Source organism: Bombina bombina, chromosome 2 (genome assembly GCF_027579735.1).
Source record: "Bombina bombina isolate aBomBom1 chromosome 2, aBomBom1.pri, whole genome shotgun sequence".
Taxonomy (NCBI): Eukaryota; Metazoa; Chordata; class Amphibia; order Anura; family Bombinatoridae; genus Bombina; species Bombina bombina.
The window spans coordinates 1,144,979,006-1,144,998,546 of record NC_069500.1 but is presented as its reverse complement, the minus strand read 5'-3'; the positions used below and the strand labels follow the sequence as shown (position 1 = coordinate 1,144,998,546).

General features: G+C 34.9%; 1 protein-coding gene across 4 annotated transcripts in view; it reads right to left on the bottom strand.

The window, feature by feature from the left end:
• PALLD (palladin, cytoskeletal associated protein) overlaps window positions 1–19,541 on the bottom strand; it is a 641,289-nt gene that overhangs the window by 32,245 nt on the left and 589,503 nt on the right. For all 4 annotated transcript variants that reach the window (XM_053703808.1, XM_053703809.1, XM_053703810.1 and 1 more), the window contains 3 exons: window positions 9,899–10,120; window positions 2,381–2,530; window positions 224–318 (listed from right to left, as the gene is read on the bottom strand). In XM_053703808.1, the coding sequence (XP_053559783.1) occupies window positions 224–318; window positions 2,381–2,530; window positions 9,899–10,120 (467 nt within the window). The remainder of the gene's footprint in view (window positions 1–223; window positions 319–2,380; window positions 2,531–9,898; window positions 10,121–19,541) is intronic.

The window sequence follows — 19,541 nt, the reverse complement described above, 5'->3', positions numbered from 1 at the left end:
GCCAAAATATTGAGGAGACAACCATACATGTTTTTTTAGGGACCAGGAAAGTATTTTATATGCTGCATACTCCTTAAAGTTAGGAGACAACAAAATAGTTTAGGTGTCATAACTGTATGGCTCATGTGATGTGATTTGTCAACTGCTAACCTAATACAAAACTTTATTATATATATAAACAAAATGATGAGCTTGTGATATTCTGACACAACATTCTAGTTACCTTCTAACATGAGGCTGTGATGTTGATGTGCGAGTGCTTCTACCTCGTTGGTTCACAGCCTGTACCATCAGCCTTCCTGTGCAACTTACTCTGCCCTAGAATAGACAAAGCAAAGAAAATGAACTAATCTGTATGTTATTCATATGCATGTAAGGCTCTGGGGCCACTGTACTATACTAGTCATCTACGTATCTTGATTTGCAACACACAAAATGAAAGATCTTTACTGTTCATCTGGGTGGATTTGTTGCCTTTGGAGTTTTACTTATATTACTGTTCATTACAGTTATCTTGTGAAATAATAACTGTTTGGATACCTTTGTAAAATTTTAGATATTTAGATGAAAATAGCACATAGTTGGATATACATGAAGTTTAGTTCTGCATTCATTTTAGCTATAACTTTCTCTTGTCTTGCCACTGGTATGTATTACACTAGCTCATCTGTATGACTGTAAATACGAGCCATTTTTAGACATTTTTATTGCTGCAATGGCAACAATAAAATAAAGAACAACTAACCAAACATGGAGAGAAAACCCCACAAAGTATTAAGCAGGAAATGGAGACGGTAATAAATGAGGTAACTGCATATTAATGATAACTCGTCATTGTCACAATTCTAATGGTTACTACCGGCAGTAATCACTAGAGGAACAGCCAAATATAAATAAGATAGTTCTCTAAATGCAAATGATTAAAACTACTGAATAAAGAAATAAATGTGCAATAAAATCACAATGAAGTCCTTATTCTGATTTAGTGTGTGTGTAAATATCTGTGGTGTATGTTTGGGGAAAAAAAACAAGATTAACAAAACTTATAGGGGCCGATTTACTAAGTGCCGGGCGGACATGATTTGCTGTAGCGAATCATGTCCGCCCCGCATACGTTGTCGGCATCTAACACACTATATGTATGTACATTTTAATGTATTAACCATTCCTGCTTGAAATAACTACCACACTCCTGTTATCCCATCACCAGCAATGACCTCACTGCACCTAGAGACCCTTGAAGACCAGCTATAGGAGCCAATGTAATCAAATCACATAATAAGCGAGTCAGAATACAATCTGTAGAGGAACAGTTTCCCAGAATGCTTTGCTTAGCTATAACTTTATAACAAGAGGAAAACTTCTTGCCAACAACATCTGACGACTACCATTTCTTTTCTTCTTTTTTTTTATTTTTATTTTGTTCACAAATATAATCTAATTTGGGGTCTAAGTCTTAGATTATAGCTCTATGTTTCACAAGGAAATACTAATGTATTATTAAGTTTCAAATAAGTATTCCCAAGAATCATGTGATCTCTTCTGTTTCATAGCAACAATGGCTTAGTAATTACAAACAAACAAAAAAAAAAGTTCAGTTCAGGGGAATATGTTAAGCAGCTTTTATTCAGCCTCCAATATCAATTAAATTAACAATAATTTGTATATAATGTTTATTGAAAAGAAAACCACAGAATAGAGATGTGAAAAATCTTCAAACTTGCCGAAATGTGTCAGTAATTTATCTACTTGCAATACACACTAAAACTTGAGAGAAAAACAGTTAGTAATTTCAGTTATATCACTGTTTAATGTTCTTAATACAAAGACAGTTTTTTTTGTCCAATACTAATGTTAGTCTCAGTAAATAAAATTGTCATTTAATATTAAAAAATGTTTTTGCCTCAGAAACAAATCATTAAAGGGACATTTAACACTTTGGTGGCCAGAGGCAGATCTATGGGGGTGCTATGCACATCCAAACACACATGTAACACCCCTGTTGAGCTGCGAAAGATTTCATATATTAAGTGTGCAGTCTTTCAACATTTTCATCACCTTAATTAGCCCCTCAAAAATTAAGTTCTAAAACCTCCACTGATGGTGGTACTACTTTATTGGAGACTACAATTTAACACATATTACTTCTATATTTAAACAATTAATATCATTTTTAAATACAACTGGATATTACTTTCAGACTCAGCTTTGAATACATTATATGTATACCATTTATTTAGTGTGGTATGTCTCTTTTAATAACCCTCTGACCCTAAAAATATCAGGCAAGTGTTAGCATCTGTGGTAATTTGAGATGAATACCAAGGCTGGTCTGTGGCAGACAGTAGACTTGGTAGCACGGGCCTTTAGTCATCATTACCTGTGGGTTAGCAGCCATAATTGTGTAGTTGCCATCATCATCCAGGGCGGAGGCCGATGTATGAAGGGAGCAGGTCCCGTCAGGTTCCCTCTGGATCCTATAGTGCTCACTTCTTTTAGAGATTTGTTTCCCGTCTTTGAACCAATATATCTGCAGTGGAAAAAATAGTCATGGTTCATCAGAATAGCTCAGAGCAGAATATTAATACGTTTGAGGGTTGGTGCCAGCTGATTCATGAACAGATAGATACAACAGCTGAAGCTCAGAGCAGCTGCAGATAATACTGCGCTTTCAAAAGCGATGTCAGACAAATGAACAATCTCATCCAAAACTATAAAAAGCTATTTTAGCATGGAAAGGAAATGTGTTTAAGCTTCGCCAAGAACTCTAATCTATAAAGGGTTACAAGAAACCAGGTATTTGCAAACATTGCATACATTCCATATTAATGGCATAACACCTGAAAGGTCCTGAAATAATTTGTTGTAATTCTGTTGTGTATTAATCTGATAATTCAATTAATTGAAGACTTTTGGAAGAGAATACAATGAGAATGCTCTAAACATGGGTGTAACAGCAATAGGTCATTTTAGTATGGTTGGTGTGGGGCCCACAACTCCCGGGGATATTTCTGATATTATAAATAAGCCAGTCCAGCCAAAAGTTTCACATAAAATAGACTTTTTTTTACCCAAAAGGGTCCTCAGGAGACTCAATACTGTATTTAATGGCAGGACTGGCATATCTATTGTTATTAAATGGTAGGTAGCAATCCCTGTCTATGCAGTTTGGCGATGTTGCAATTTTATTGTTATTGTGTAGTTATTTCTGATATATACAGCCCCATATAATCACACACATAAACAAACGCTATGGGCTAGATTACAAGCGCTGGGCTAACATTTGTGCGCAAGCAATATTGGAATATTGCGGGCTTGTTAATTTGCGCGCGTTTTACTAGTTAAATGTAAGCGTGTTCACTCAATTACAATTTAACATGTGTTGGATTAGTGCAACTGTAGACCTCACGTAAAGGGTTAGGGATAAAATAAAAGTTGAACTAAACACAGCATAAATACATTAAAAGAAACTGTTACACTCATATAAACACAATTACCTTTCATGGGGAATGATGTAATGAGGAAGGGATTAGCATATAAATACACAACTGAGCTACTTATCTCTAGTTATTAACTGTACTTTCTAGTTCTGGGGAGGCCACATTGAAACTGTCTTGTTGGAGTACACTAGCGAATCTTTCCAGGCTTCATGCCAGCACTCAGCCAAGACTTGACTGTACCCACTTCCAAGGAATTTACGCCGAATAGTTTTATTCTAAATGTATCAGTGCCTTGATTTTCCTACACAGATATACCTCTCTCACCCATAAATCACCAACGCTTTATAAACGACAAAATCTCTCCAACAACTAGAACAAATGTAGAATACCGCCCCTGCATCAAATACAACTGTATGTCTTTTAAAATACTGTAATACATTCTAAAATACATCGTTTAAAGTCACCAAATGCCTTTCAGACTCATTTTAAAGGGACAGTTATGTCAAAATATACTTAAATGGATTAGTTATAAAAGACATTTTTAAACTAGTTTCCAATTTGTTTTTATTATCATTTTTGTTTAGTTATGTTTTTCATTATTGTAATAAAAAAGCACTAAGCAGTAGCTTATACTTAATTGAAATCATCACAGTCTTTATTATTCATCATTTTAAATGGATTTTACCTTTTATTTATTTTTAAACTTAATTTGTGCAGTGTGCATTACTTCCTGTCACACCCCTACAAGGAGATTGTGATTTCTACAGAAAGGCTTACGTAGCTTGATTTCATACAACTTATAGAGTAACTTGAGGTTTACTGTTAAGCAAATACTATATAAACACGGAGTCAGATTTGCCCATGCTCAGAAGAGAGCAACCTAAGTTACCAACATGTCAGTTTTATCACAGGCGCTACACTAAGAATTTCTAAGTGCTATTTTTTTAAGAAAAAATAAGTCTGCTGGTTGTTTTTTTTTACACAATCTGTTTATTTGTATGTTTATTTTAATTAACATATTTGTTTTTACTAAACTAGGACTGTTTAATATTCCAGAGTGATCCTAGGTAAAATAAGGAGAGTGTGTATTTATCCTTCTGGCAGCAGTGTTTGCAACAATCTTTATAGCAATGTTATACATAGTTGTAAACACTGCTACCACAGAATGCTAAAGACACATGCACGCTCCTAAGATCCAATACACTACCGAGATTTACTCTTCAAAAAAAGATACCAGGAGAACAAAGAAATTTAATAACAGAAGTAAATCATAAAGTTTTTTCAAAATGAATGTTCTAACTAAATCCTGAACATTTTAAGGGACATGAAACCCATCATTTTTCTTTCATGATACAGATAGAGAATACAATTTTTAAAAAGTTTCCAATTTACTCCTATTATCAAATTTGCATTGTTCTCATGTTATTCTTTGTTGAAGAGATACCATTGTAAGTAGTGTGCACATGCCTGAAGCACTACATGACAGGAAATATTGCTGCCATCTTGTGCTCATGCTAATGTATAGCATTGTTTCAAAACTACTGTCATATAGTGCTGCAGACACGTGCTCACTCCTGAGCTTACCTTCCTGCTTTTCAACAAAGGATAACAAGAAAATGAAGACATTTGATAATTGAAGGAAATTATCAAATTGTTTAAAATTGTGTGTTCTATTTTAATCACGAAAGAAAAAATGTAAGGGTTTATGTCCCTTTAATTTTGACTTTATTGTTCTTTTAAAGGGACAGTATACACCAATTTTCATATAACTGCATGTTATACACAGGTACTGATATAAAAATCCAGTATAAAAATGTTTAAAAACTTACTTAGAAGTTTCCAGTTTAGCTCTGTTTAAAAGGTTATTGGAACACCCACTGCAAGTGGAAAATACCAGACCCTCCCCGCTCCCCTTCCTTTGCATATGAAAAAACCCTTTACACAAACAGAAGCAAGCTGGAGTAGGTATACGTCGGTATTCTCCAAAAACTTTGGGGCTTGGTTTGGAGTCTGAAAATCAGAGCAATGTTATTTAAAAATAAGCAAAACTATCGATTTAAAGAAAAAACTAAAACTGTATAGGCTATATAAATGGATCATCTACAAAACATTTATGCAAAGAAAAATCTAGTGTATAATGTCCCTTTAAGTAAAACAACAAAAATGATGTCAGCCCTTGGCACTGAAGATTTCTGTGTTTGTCTATGTTAGCTTCTCAATTCTATAAAGTTGTAAACAACTAATGACATTTTATAAAGCTGCCTCAATACTAAACATTTATTTTAAAAATTCCTTGCATATTGTTTAATAAATAGGTTGCTATGATACTGTTGCTGTTTCTCAGTGAGATTATTTGTTTTCTTTACCAAGAATGCAAATGAGATACTGAAGGATAAGCAAGTAACTATCCTTGTGTGTCACTCACTGATCTCACATTTCTTCAAACTAAAAGAGGCAAACGAAGAAAGATCTCATTCAGTGAACAATAAAAGAAATAGAATTCTAAACAGAAGGTGTGTTTTTCTTGCACGCTGCCTACTGAAAAATAGTCCGGGAAAAAAGAACATAAAATATTTATTGAGGAAAGCAGCCAAGATATCTTCCAAGGATAACAACAATTGTGATTTAGAAAATCAATCCTATGAAAACATAATGAGACAGTGAGGAATTGTATTGATACGCAAACTATATGTTGTTGAAGTAATTTATCTTCGTAGAGCTAACAAACGAATTTCCTTGTTGTAACCCGCATTGATGTTCAGTGCTTTGGCAGCCACAGAGTTAAACTGACAATGCGTCCTGTAAACAAACATATCATTAAAAGGGACATTGTGAATTTTCCAGTCTTGAAAACTAAAAAACAGCACATGGCAGACTCCACAAGCCTAACCCTGCCACATAACTTTCCCTAATTTTGCTTTTGCTAGCTTATCCTTTCTGCAAAACAATGGCGATTTTGTAAATATAATGACAGTGGCAAGTCCTGTCTTCAGACTTAAGTTCAAATTATTATTCTCATTAGGTATTTGTAGAGCGCCAACAGATTCTGCAGCGCTAATTGGCTTCTCCAAATACAAAAGTGGTCTGACCATTGAAAAACAATTGGAGCAAAACAAGTTGCTAATCTTTTCTAATATAGCTCAGACTCTGCTGATATGTTAATATATTTGAAGATTGCAAACAAATGTGATTACAAAGTGTTTACTGCCCTTTTAATTAAATATGTATTACATTTGCTATCAATAGTTTAATACATGTATAGTAATTTGATTTATTTTCCTTTGCTTCTGCTCTCTGGAGCCCTCACACTAGAGCAGTCATTCATCTTTTTCTTTAGCTATTTTCAGATAATGGAGATTTGAGGGCTTTACACCTATCCATCCATTTTATTGTAGAATTCTTACTGACCTTACTAACAAACACCTCATTATTTGGTCATATCTCTCACTAATGTTCTCACTGAAGCTCAGAGCAAAAATAACTATAAATTGCCTTATTATCTGCCTCTAATCTATCCCTGATTTTTTTAAGGTCCACAGCACAGATCAGCTTTGCAATGAGGTGACATTTCCACCTCTTAGCCAATAGCTGTGCTTGCCCTTTGGCATTATGCCGTAGGCTAGCACGGCTATTGGCTAAGAGGTGGAAACGTCAGCTCATTGCAAAACTGAGCTGTGTAATGAACTGTACAAATTCATTAGTTTTTTTTTAAACTGATGAATGAAAGTTGCCTTTATTTTTAGTGATGATTAATCCTAGTGTTTTTGAAACACTAGAATTTACCATCACTTCAACAGGCTTCCTATTCCTAAACCTGCCTCATATTTGTCTCTAATTGGTCTCAGCAGAGGTTATCAGACGAGAACGACATTGTGTCTTCACCAGGAAGTCTGAATTGGCTCCTACAAGTAAGTAGTAGGTTGAGTTTGCTTGTTAAAAAACAACTGCAGCAAACTAAATGCATTCAAAATATTTTCAATCTACTCAATATGTTAGTTTATTGCAAGAGGGCAGAAAAATACTGTAACTAAAAGGTGTTTACAGACCCTTTAACATTTCTTGGAGCTTTTATTTGAACTCAGTTTAAATAAAATAATGTTTTGTTGTTTTTTGTTGTTGTTTATTTTTTTATGTGCACACAGCTAATTAAAGTAACACTGGTTGTTGAAGATCCTACTCCAAAGGGGTTGGCATACAGTGTTACAGATGTAGGCATTTTCCATAAACAAAATACAATATTTTATTATATGTATTTTATCTTAAAGGGACAGTTAAGTCAAAATTAAACTTTAATGATTCAGATAGAGCAAGCAATTATTATTTTTTTTAACTTTCTTCTATTATCCAATTTGCTTTGTTTTCTTGGTATCCATAGTTAAAGGTTAGGCTCTGGAGCAGCAATGCACTACTGGGAGCTAGCTGAACACATCTAGTAAGCCAATGACAAGAGGTATATATCTGCAGCTACCACAGATCAGCTAGCTCCTAGTGACTCCTACACCTACACTTTGACATAGAATACCAAGATAAAAAAGCAAATTTGATAACAAAAGTAAATTGGAAAGTTGTTTACAATTGCATGCTCTATCTGTACCATAAAACTTTAATTTTGTCTTTACTGTCCCTTTAAGGAAATAAAGAAAAGGTCTTCTAGTCTTAAAAGACAATCTAATGTATGAATTTGTAAAGTATTGTTTATACTGTAGTATATATTTGTTGTAAACAATGATTTAATATATTCACTGGCTGTGTAAGTAAAGGTAATTCATCTGCAAAGGTATCGCTATATCTTCATTTATGTTATTTTCTCACCAGAAAAGTATTTTAATCCTAATTTAATTACTAGAAATATAAAAGATTCACACAAATAACAAACTATTTTGCACAAATGTTGAGCCTAGTGAACACCAAGCTTTACTCATTGCATTATGACATACACTGCACATTATTTTATATTTACTGCCAGAGGGTGAGATTCATCACTCTTCCTCCTTTTACAGGAATAAATAGGGTTAGGCAACTGGCAGAAAAAGTTAATGAAAGACGTCATTTTATCTAATGTAATATGTGACTTTACCTGTACACTCATTAAATTCATTTTTGTAATGTTTTAAGAAGTGCTGAGAATTGTGTTTTATTGTGTCTATAGTATTTGTATGCAAGCCCATATACAATCAGGAATGTCAAAATGATTACATTGTGTCATTTCTTTACAATGATCGGCCATGACCTACATGTATCTTTAAAGTATGTTTGAGAGTAGACAGACAAATGTAATTTGTTCATTTATTTATGTAAAATTCAACCTTGGGCAGGTCACAAGGACTGAAAATTGAATTGATGTATGTGCTGTTAAGAGAATACAGAATGGATGGATGTGGTATGTTTTACCAATTTGATTTTATAGTGTATCAGATCAGCTTGATTTTATAGTGTATCAGATCAGCTTGATTTTATAGTGTATCAGATCAGCTTGATTTTATAGTGTATCAGATCAGCTTGATTTTATAGTGTATCAGATCAGCTTGATTTTATAGTGTATCAGATCAGCTTGATTTTATAGTGTATCAGATCAGCTTGATTTTATAGTGTATCAGATCAGCTTGATTTTATAGTGTATCAGATCAGCTTGATTTTATAGTGTATCAGATCAGCTTGATTTTATAGTGTATCAGATCAGCTTGATTTTATAGTGTATCAGATCAGCTTGATTTTATAGTGTGTCAGATCAGCTTGATTTTATAGTGTATCAGATCAGCTTGATTTTATAGTGTATCAGATCAGCTTGATTTTATAGTGTATCAGATCAGCTTGATTTTATAGTGTATCAGATAAGCTTGATTTTATAGTGTATCAGATCAGCTTGATTTTATAGTGTATCAGATCAGCTTGATTTTATAGTGTATCAGATCAGCTTGATTTTATAGTGTATCAGATCAGCTTGATTTTATAGTGTATCAGATCAGCTTGATTTTATAGTGTACCAGATCAGCTTGATTTTATAGTTTATCAGATCAGCTTGATTTTATAGTGTATCAGATCATCTTGTAAGAAGGCCACAACAATTTGTCCCACTGCACCAAGGTTGGACCACACTGTATCCATAAAACCATAAGTCATCACCAGTGCAGCAATGCAATTCTGAGAGCAAGCTGAACACATTTGGTAAGCCAATGACAACAGGCATATGTGTGTAGACACCAATCAACAGCTAGCTCCTAGTAGTGCATTGCTGCTCCTAAGCCTACCTCGGTATGTTTTTCAACAAAATGTATACTGAACTAAGAACGTTTAATTTTGACTTGTATGTCCCTTTAAAGTTGACTTGCTTATGACTGTAGTACATTATACAATATGTGTCATTACAATAGAAATGTACCATTCATTATGTATACCTGCGGTAATATCTTGATGGATTTCATTTATTTTCAAATGACCGATATTCATTTCCATCTTACCTTTGGCTTAGGATTCCCAGTAACTTTGCAAGAAAACATGGCTGGCATTCCTTCAAATATTTTGAAATGTTTCAGTTTTGTCTCAAACTGAGGGTGTGTGTCATTCTCCTCTGGTTCATCGCCATGTTCCACTTCATCATCCGATTCTTCTACAGGAGCCCGTTCCAGGCGATACTCAATCTCACTAATGAGTCTCTGTTCAAAACTGGAGACTTTGTATTCCTGTTAGATAATTACAACTAGTGTTATCATCTGGAAACCATTTTGTAACTTGGTGAAACAATTCTAAATCTAACTGTCACCTAAATATTTTTCAAAGCTTATCTAAATATTTCTGCTTACAAGTGCCCATGGAACATAAAAGAACATAAAAGAGAAAAGTTTTTTTTGTTGTTTTGTTTTAATTCTGAGCATAAACATGTCTGCAGTCATAGTTAACAATTACCAATTAATATTGCAGTCATGGACCTTTCCATCAAAATAAACAAGTATCATTACATAGACTCAGTGAATATAAAGCTAACTCGCTGCAGTAATATAACCACTTACTATTACATAAACTAACAAAACCTAATCTGAGGAAAAAGTGTCTACATATAACATTCACAAAACAAGGCTAATAAATATTGATAGTCTAATTTGTCAACAACAAAATCATTATAAATTGAAGAAAAAAGTACAATCTCTGTTAAAGACAAAGTGGTTTGGGACTCAAATCACCATAAGGAGACACAAAAATAATATATGATATGGGCTTAAGTATGCAAAGATTTGTTTAAAATTTTATGACATGGGACTGTAGACCAAAAATAAGTTTGCAAAAATTGAAACTGGAATAATTTAATGTGATTTTTTTTCTCTTTAAATCAACTATTCCACTTGGCTGAAAATTAGGGTTAAAGGGACATTAAACTGTTGGGGGCCTATTTATCAAGCCGTCAACCGCAAATACGCTGGAATTCCGCAGCGTAATTGTGGAGAGCTTGATTCGCCTCATTTATCAAAGGCTACAGACCGGCAAAAGTAGAATTTTGTGACGTAACATACGATCCGCCGGTCTCAGTCCGACACAGATCGATGCTTACGTCACTACAGATGTTCCGAATGCAAATTCAGCACTATCTGACTACTTTTGCTAGTTAACAAAAATCTACCAGGTACACTCGCCACTATTCCGGCCCAGCGTACCCTGGAGGCGGCGGATGCTATAGGAATCAATGGGAGTCTGAAAGCAGCGAAAGCTCATGTTCGCTGCTGCCCGATATCCCATTGATTTCTATGGGAGAATAAAAGTTATGTTTACACCCTAACATAAGCCCCGAATCTAAACACCCCTAATCTGCCGCCCCCTACACCGCCACCACCTACGTTATACTTATTAACCCCTAATCTGCCGCCCAGACACCGCCGCCACCTAAATAAAAGTTATTAACCCCTATCCCGCCGCTCCCGGAGCCCACCGCAACTAAATAAAGTTATTAACCCCTAAACCCCTGGCCTCCCACATCACTAGCACTTACTAAACCTATTAACCCCTAAACCTAACAACCCGCTAACTTTACATTAAATATTAACTTATCCCTATCTTATAATAAATTTAAACTTACCTTTAGATTTAAACTAAACTATATTAAACTAATTAATTTAATCTACACTAACTATTATACTAAAATTCCATTAAACTATATTAAATTAATAATTAACCTACCCTAACTGTTAAACTAAAATTACAATAAACTACAAATTAAATTAACTATATTATATATTTAAACACCTAACCCTACTCAAATAAATTACAATAAACTACAAATTAAATTAACTATATTATATATTTAAACACCTAACCCTACTCAAATAATTTAAATCTACATAAAAAAATTACTAAGTTACAAAAAACTAACAACTAAGTTACAAAAAATAACAAACACTAAGTTACAAAAAATAAAAAAGAAATTATCAAAGCTTTAAACTAATTACACCTAATCTAAGGGCCCTATGAAAATAAAAAAAGCCCCCCAAAATAAAAAAAAAACCCTAGCCTACAATAAACTACAAATAGCCCTTAAAAGGGCCTTTTGCGGGGCATTGCCCCAAAGTAATCAGCTCTTTTACCTGTAAAAAAAATACAATTACCCCCCAACAGTAAAACCCACCACCCACAACCAACCAACCCCCCAAATAGAAAGCTAACTAAAAACCCTAAGCTCCCCATTGGCCTGAAAAGGGCATTTGGATGGGCATTACCCTTTAAAGGGCATTTAGCTCTATTGCAGACCAAGTCCTAATCTAAAACTAAAACCCACCCAATAAACCCTTAAAAAAATCCTAACACTAACCCCAGAAGATTTACTTACAGTTTTGAAGATCCGACATCCATCCTCCAAGAAGCCGGGAGAAGTCCTCAACAAAGCAGCCGAAGTCTTTATCCAAGCCCGCAGAAGTCTTCACCCAGACGGCATCTTCTATCTTCATCCATCTGGCGCAGAGCGGCTCCATCTTCAAGACATCCGACGCGGAGCATCCTCTTCTGACGACGACTACCGACGAATGTTGTCATCCAAGATGGCGTCCCTTAGATTACGATTGACTGATAGAATTAAGCCAATAGGATTGAGCTCGCATTCTATTGGCTGATTGGATCAGCCAATAGGTTGAAAGCTCAATCCTATTGGCTGATTTCAACAGCCAATAGAATTTTTTCAACCTTAATTCCGATTGGCTGAATTCTATCAGCCAATCGGAATCTAAGGGATGCCATCTTGGATGACGTAATTTAAAGGAACCTTCATTCGTCGGTAGTTGTCGTCAGAAGAGGATGCTCCGCGCTGGATGTCTCGAAGATGGAGCCGCTCCGCACCGGATGGATGAAGATAGGAGATGCCGTCTGGGTGAAGACTTCTGCGGGCTTGGATGAAGACTTCGGCCGATTCGTTGAGGACTTCTCCCGGCTTCTTGGGGGATAGATGTTGGCTCTTCAAAACTGCAAGTAAATCTTATGGGGTTAGTGTTATGATTTTTTAAGGGTTTATTGGGTGGGTTTTAGTTTTAGATTAGGACTTGGGCTGCAATAGAGCTAAATGCCCTTTTAAGGGCAATGCCCATCCAAATGCCCTTTTCAGGATAATGGGGAGCTTAGGTTTTTTAGTTGGCTTTTTATTTGGGGGGTTGGTTGTGTGGCTGGTGGGTTTTACTGTTGGGGGGGTATTTATATTTTTTTTACAGGTAAAAGAGCTGATTACTTTGGGGCAATGCCCCGCAAAAGGCCCTTTTAAGGGCTATTTGTAGTTTATTGTAGGCTAGGGGTTTTTTTATTTTGGGGGGGCTTTTTTATTTTCATAGTGCCATTAGATTAGGTGTAATTAGTTTAAAGCTTTGATAATTTCTTTTTTATTTTTTGTAACTTAGTGTTTATTTTTTTGTGTAACATAGTGTTTGTTATTTTTTGTAACTTAGTAATTTTTTAGTGTAGATTTAAATTATTTAAGTAGGGTTAGGTGTTTAAATATATAATATAGTTATTTTAATTTGTAATTTTATGTAATTTTAGTATAAAAGTTAGGTTAGATTAATTATTAATTTAATATAGTTTAATGTAATTTTATTATAATAGTTAGGGTAGGTTAATTATTAATTTAATATAGTTTAATGTAATTTTATTATAATAGTTAGGGTAGTTTAATTATTAATTTAATATAGTTTAATGTAATTTTATTATAATAGTTAGAATAGGTTTATTAGTAGTTTAATATAGGTTAATTTAAATCTAAAAGTAAGTTTAAATTTATTATAAGATAGGGATGAGTTAATATTTAATATAAAGTTAGCGGGTTGTTAGGTTTAGGGGTTAATAGGTTAATTTAGTTTATGGCAATGTGGGGGGCTGGCGGTTTAGGGGTTAATTCATGTATTTAGTAGCAGTAGGCTCCGGGAGCGGCAGGATAGGGGTTAATAACTTTATTTAGGTGGTGGCGGTGTAGGGGGCGGCAGATTAGGAGGTAATAAGTATAATGTTGGTGGCAGTGGGCTCCGGGAGCAGAGGAATAGGGGTTAATAAGTTTATTAGAGTGGCGGTTGGCTCTGGGAGTGGCGGTTTAGGGGTTAATAACTTTATTTAGTTGTGGTTAAACAGTTTAGTATAGTGTGGGTGTTTAGTGACAATATACAAATAAAGCTGTGAAAAAGCCGAAGAGCAGCGAGATCGATGACTGTTAGTTAACAACAGTCCGCTGCTCATCGCCCCGTACTTGGTGCGCGGCTTTTTGACAGCTTTTTTGTTAAATATGGAGAATGTATTCAGGTCCGCGGCAGCAATGTTAGGCGATGTCAGGCAAGCGTATTGGTGCCAGCAAATGCAGCACAGTTGACGGCTTGATAAGTAGGCCTCTTGGAGACAACTTTAATAGAATGGGTACTAGTCACCAGGGACATCCGGTACCTTTAGCTCCCTTCTCATTTCTCTTATTTTAATTCTTTAGAGGTGTCAGCTGGTAACACTCCACATTTTCATATTGTGTGGCGCCCTCTTGGAGCCCAGGTATTCTTGCACCCTGTGCCAGAAGTGGTGAGCATTCACACATCAGTGATGTTTGCTGGCTTATTGACAGCTATACCATGTGCTTTTGGTTAAATACACAATACAGAGAGAGAGATTTATATTTTTACAGTATTTATACACAGTTATAAAGAGTAATGCAGCCAATAAAAAACGTAAAGCTCCTGCTTGTATCATGCATGATAAACAAAAGCATACAATACATCTGTCAAAAAACAGCAACCTCACTGATCTGTGTATGTTCACCACTATTGTCACAGAGTGCAAGAATATGTAAGCTCCAAGATGGTGGCGCCCAGTATAAAAATGTGTAGTTTCACCAAAAGGGTTAAAATAATGTTGCTAGTGAGCTAAACTGAAGTGAAAGGTACAGCTGTCAAAAAGCCAGTAACATCACAGATCTGTGAAAATGCACTGCTTACAGGATACACCCTTTCCAAGATGGCAGTGCTCAGTATAAAATGCAGAGCTTTACTAACTGGATTCAGTAATGAGTTAAAATAAGAGAACGACTTTAAAGACAGTTTCAGGTACAGAAAGGAAAACAATAGCATGGTGACTAGTAACCCTGCTACTGTAGTTGTATGGTACCCAGCTGGTCCCTTTAAAGCACACTGCATAGCAGTTTGCAGCAGACGTTTCTGAACCATGTTTCACTGGTGAAAAATTGAATACAATTACTTTATGTTCCCTCGAATAGAGTCAATGATAAGTTGCCCAATTGATTTGACGGAAAGTCACATGACACATAAAAAAAACTTTATTTGCAGAGCAAAAAAAAAATTGAACAATCAGAAAGTATGATTTGTTTAGCTGGAGTGCAGTAAGGTTATCGCTTAAGCTGCCACTCAGACATTTTTTTATATAACAGTAGAAGGAGACTTCAAAGTATGTTTGATAAATGTTCTAGTACATGAAAACAAATGTTTTCTTTTTCTAACTATAGAACTAACTTGCATTTGACTTTGTAGAGACTTAAGTAAATATGCAAGAAAAATGTAGATGACAGACGGATTAGACCAGCAACTCCTTTTAAAGTGATTCAAATTAAAAGAGATACAAGCTACTAAACGTCTATATTTTGATTCCAATGCTCAGGTTTCTTTAATAAGATTTAATTCTGAGTATCTACCAGTTTTGAGCACTGCTTTTCTCATCAGGAGGTATTTGTAAAATCAGTGGCTGTTTAAAGGGACAGTGTACCCTAAAATTGTTCTTGTTTAAAAAGATAGATAACACCTTTACTACAAATTCCCCAGCTTTGCACAACCAACATATATTAATATACTTTATAACATTTAAACCTCTAAATGTGTGCCTATTTCAAAGGCTCTATAGACAGCCTCTTATCACATGCTTTGTTATTTGCTTTTAACAACAGGAGACTGCTAGTTCATGTGGGCCATATAGATAACATTGTGTTCATGCCCGAGGAGTTATTTAAAATTTAGCACAACACAGTACTAAATGCAAGTCAATAGATAATAAATAAAATGTCATGTGATCAGGGGGCTGTCAGAAGATGATTAGACACAGAGGTAAAAAGTGTATTAATATAACTGTGTTGGTTATGCAAAACTGGAAAATGGGTAATAAAGGGATTATCTATCTTTTAAAACGATAAAAATTATATTGTAGACTGTCCCTTTAAGTAAGACAGGACAAATGAGCAAGTCATGTTCAGCAAATGGGGAAGAAAAACTCCTGAAAATGCTGACATGTGTCAACAAGAGGAATATAAAGTCAAGAAGATAATATGTCCTCAGATCTTGTGGGAACCAGCAGGTTAGATTTCAGCTTTATCTATGACTAATAAACATTGCGCCAATATATAAAGGAATGTTACATTTAACTTTGTTTCTTCAGTTAGCTTTATTAATCCATTTGTCTGTATCATTTTAACGCCTTGAAATCATTGCATGCAGTTAATGTTGAGTAACTGAAAATCCAACTTATTATTGCATATATGACACCCAACATATTGCCGAATAAGTGACAATTATAAGCTAATTATACGGTCTGTCTGTGGATAAATGTCACGTTGGTCTTTTAAACCTCAAAAGTAATTGAGTTTGTTTTATCATTTTCTTCACTGATCTCTGCCAAGCCAGGTAAGTCTATCAGCTCTTTGACTACAATTTCTGATGCAAATCTATATTATGTATCTTTTATATTTTCTCATGTAATGCCTCCTAATTGCTGTTTGATATACACAAAACAAAACATATGGGTAGATTCCAATATTTCTGATTGGGTTTATAGGCTGTTTATCAGATCCTTATCAGTGTCTTGCAAGTTCAGAGCAACCACAAACCACGTGATAACACATTTCCAAATTGGGAAAAGTTTTTATAGGAACCAAACAGATAGTGGGGAAACCATGCATTTGATACCTGTACAGCGGTGGTGATCATAAACCCCTTAAAGGGACACTCAAGTCAAAATTAAACTTTATGATTCAGAGAGAGCATCAATTTTAAACAACTTTCCTATTTACTCCCATTAACAAAATGTGCACAATCTTTATATTTACACTTTTTGAGTCACCAGCTGCTACTGATCATGTGCAAGAATTCACAGAATATACGTATATGCATATGTGATTGGCCAATGGCTGTTACATGATACAGGGGGGATAGAAAAAAACATAACTTTGAAATTTGTCAGAAAAAAAAATCTACTACTCATTGGAAGAGCATACTAAGTGCTATTGCATTGTCTTTTTATCATGCATTTGTTGATTATGCAAATCTATTGTATTGACTGGTCCTTTAACCACAGGTTTTGCAATATATTTTGGCAATTTAACACACAAATGGCGAGGAAGTGCAAAATTGCCCTTTTTCAATGTTTGCCAGTATTCCAAGAAGATTTGGAAAAATTCTATTACTTTGCACAAGTGCAATACACCCTGAAATGGTCACCAACGCTATTTTAGATGTATATATAAAAATGTGGTGTAGATTCACTAAACCTATTTCAGCACTGCTGTATTGTCCGTAGGTAGTGGGTAGGACAAACATAAGACAACCGAAATCACAACCACATCTACAAATGCCCTTTAGCATTTCATACTCGCATATTTGTGATTCTAGTTTTAATAATTTTATCTTTTTATACAGGATTTCTTTCAGCAGTTGCATATCTGTGATCAGAATGCAACAGTTTGCTGTTCCATCTTGTTTATTGACAACCAATATCTTTTGAATGGGTTTTTACATTAAATAGTAGGCCCAAAAAAAAAAATGCGATTTACAGTATCTAGAACCTTCTTATAGTAATAGAAAAATCTTGTTCTGTACAGGGGGGTTCGGAACTTCTGCAGATTTTAAACCTTGTCATTTAGCAGTTCCACGGTATGAGAACTGTTAAAATCCAGTTTTAGAAGATGAAATAATTATGACCACTTTATGGAAATTAATTTACTGAAGTTTTCTTGATTTTAGATGAAAAACTTGTGGAAATGGAAAACTTGTAAGTTATTAAAAGTCTAAAAAAGAAACGAATTGAGCAAACAAGCCCTGTATATCAATTGTGTCCATATACAAATGGAATTCTGATTATTTCACAATACTCTACTCAATTGCAAAACACACACACACAGATTTCATGAATCCGTGTTGGTTTTCAGACGGCATCCATTATCAGTAGTTCTGAGTTCCATTGTAGGAAAATGAATATTGAATCTTGTGTGAGTTAGAAACGTCGTCAGTGTTTGACTCAGAAATATTTGATCAATTTGTAAATGAAACAAATAAAACAACAAAAAATAGCCATTCCTGTTTTAGCAATATCGGGAAAAAAAACGGAACGATTGCAATCAACACCAATATTTGCTAACATATGTTTTGTATGCTTCTCTTTGCAGGGGCACCTTAATGAGCCATGCCAGCACAATAAAATCATTAATTGCAGCAAAGAGCTAAATTGTACAGAATTTCAGGCTAATACTAAGATCAAATTAAAGGGACTTTTTATCTAAAACTGAAGTGCACAAATCAATGAATTCCAATTTTGAGTAAAAGTATTTTTGCCTTACATCTGAATTAGCAAAAATGTTTCTATTAAATGCTTTCAAACACTTTGATTTTACTGTACACATGCAAGTAAAGCATATCTAGATATGCACTCGTATTTCACACAGCTTTTCTGCTCAGAGAGACAGTGGCGCCTCATATTGTGACGGCATTGACTGAGATTAAGCTGTTTAAAAAATTGGTGCACCGATTAGATCTAGATATGCTCCATGTACCATGCACAGTACAAGCTCTCACTGAAGGCCCCGTGATCTAAAGCTCTCTATTCTCGCAAGATTATCTAACAAGTCTTGTGAGTACAGCAAAGTCCCTAAGATAATTATAGAATGCAAAGTTTAGTTTGAGAGCTGTTTATCTTCAGGAGAGACACCCACAATATAATGCTCATGAAAGCCCCTAAAGATTTTGCAGGATTTCTCTCTATGCCGGCGAGTTTTTGATCATCGAGCCCTGAAAGAGTCACAGCTTAAACTAAAGATATTGTTGCTGTTACAAGTGTAATACAGTACAAAAAAACTGATTCTATTCAAAATTAAAGTGCTCTCAAGCACATTATGACGGAAATTTCTTTATTAGATATTATATTAGATTTGTATAGGTTGAACTCGATGGACTGTCTTTTTTCAACCTCATCTACTATGTTACAAGAGGAGCAACACAGCGTACATGCACGTATGTATAGAATGAAACACGTTGCTCATTACTGTGCTATACTTTATGGGGTATCAAGCTCAATGTATCTGAGGGCCACTGGCCATGAATTCTTCTCCCATGGGGGAGTGCTCCGGAACTGAATATACTAAGAACTGGAAGTGACATTTACCCAAGTAGTAGTGCACGGTGTCAGTTGTAGCCCACAATAGACATACACAGTTGTCTATATTTATCTTGAGTGCCAAATGAAGTGATCATTCTGGAATTGTATAACAATGTAAAAAGTGACATTTATCCAAGCAGTGCATGGTGGGAGTCTAAACTGGACATTTGTCTTTATATTTATCTTGTGATTGCCTATATAGAACATCAACTAGTTACAACTCTTAGAATCCTAAAA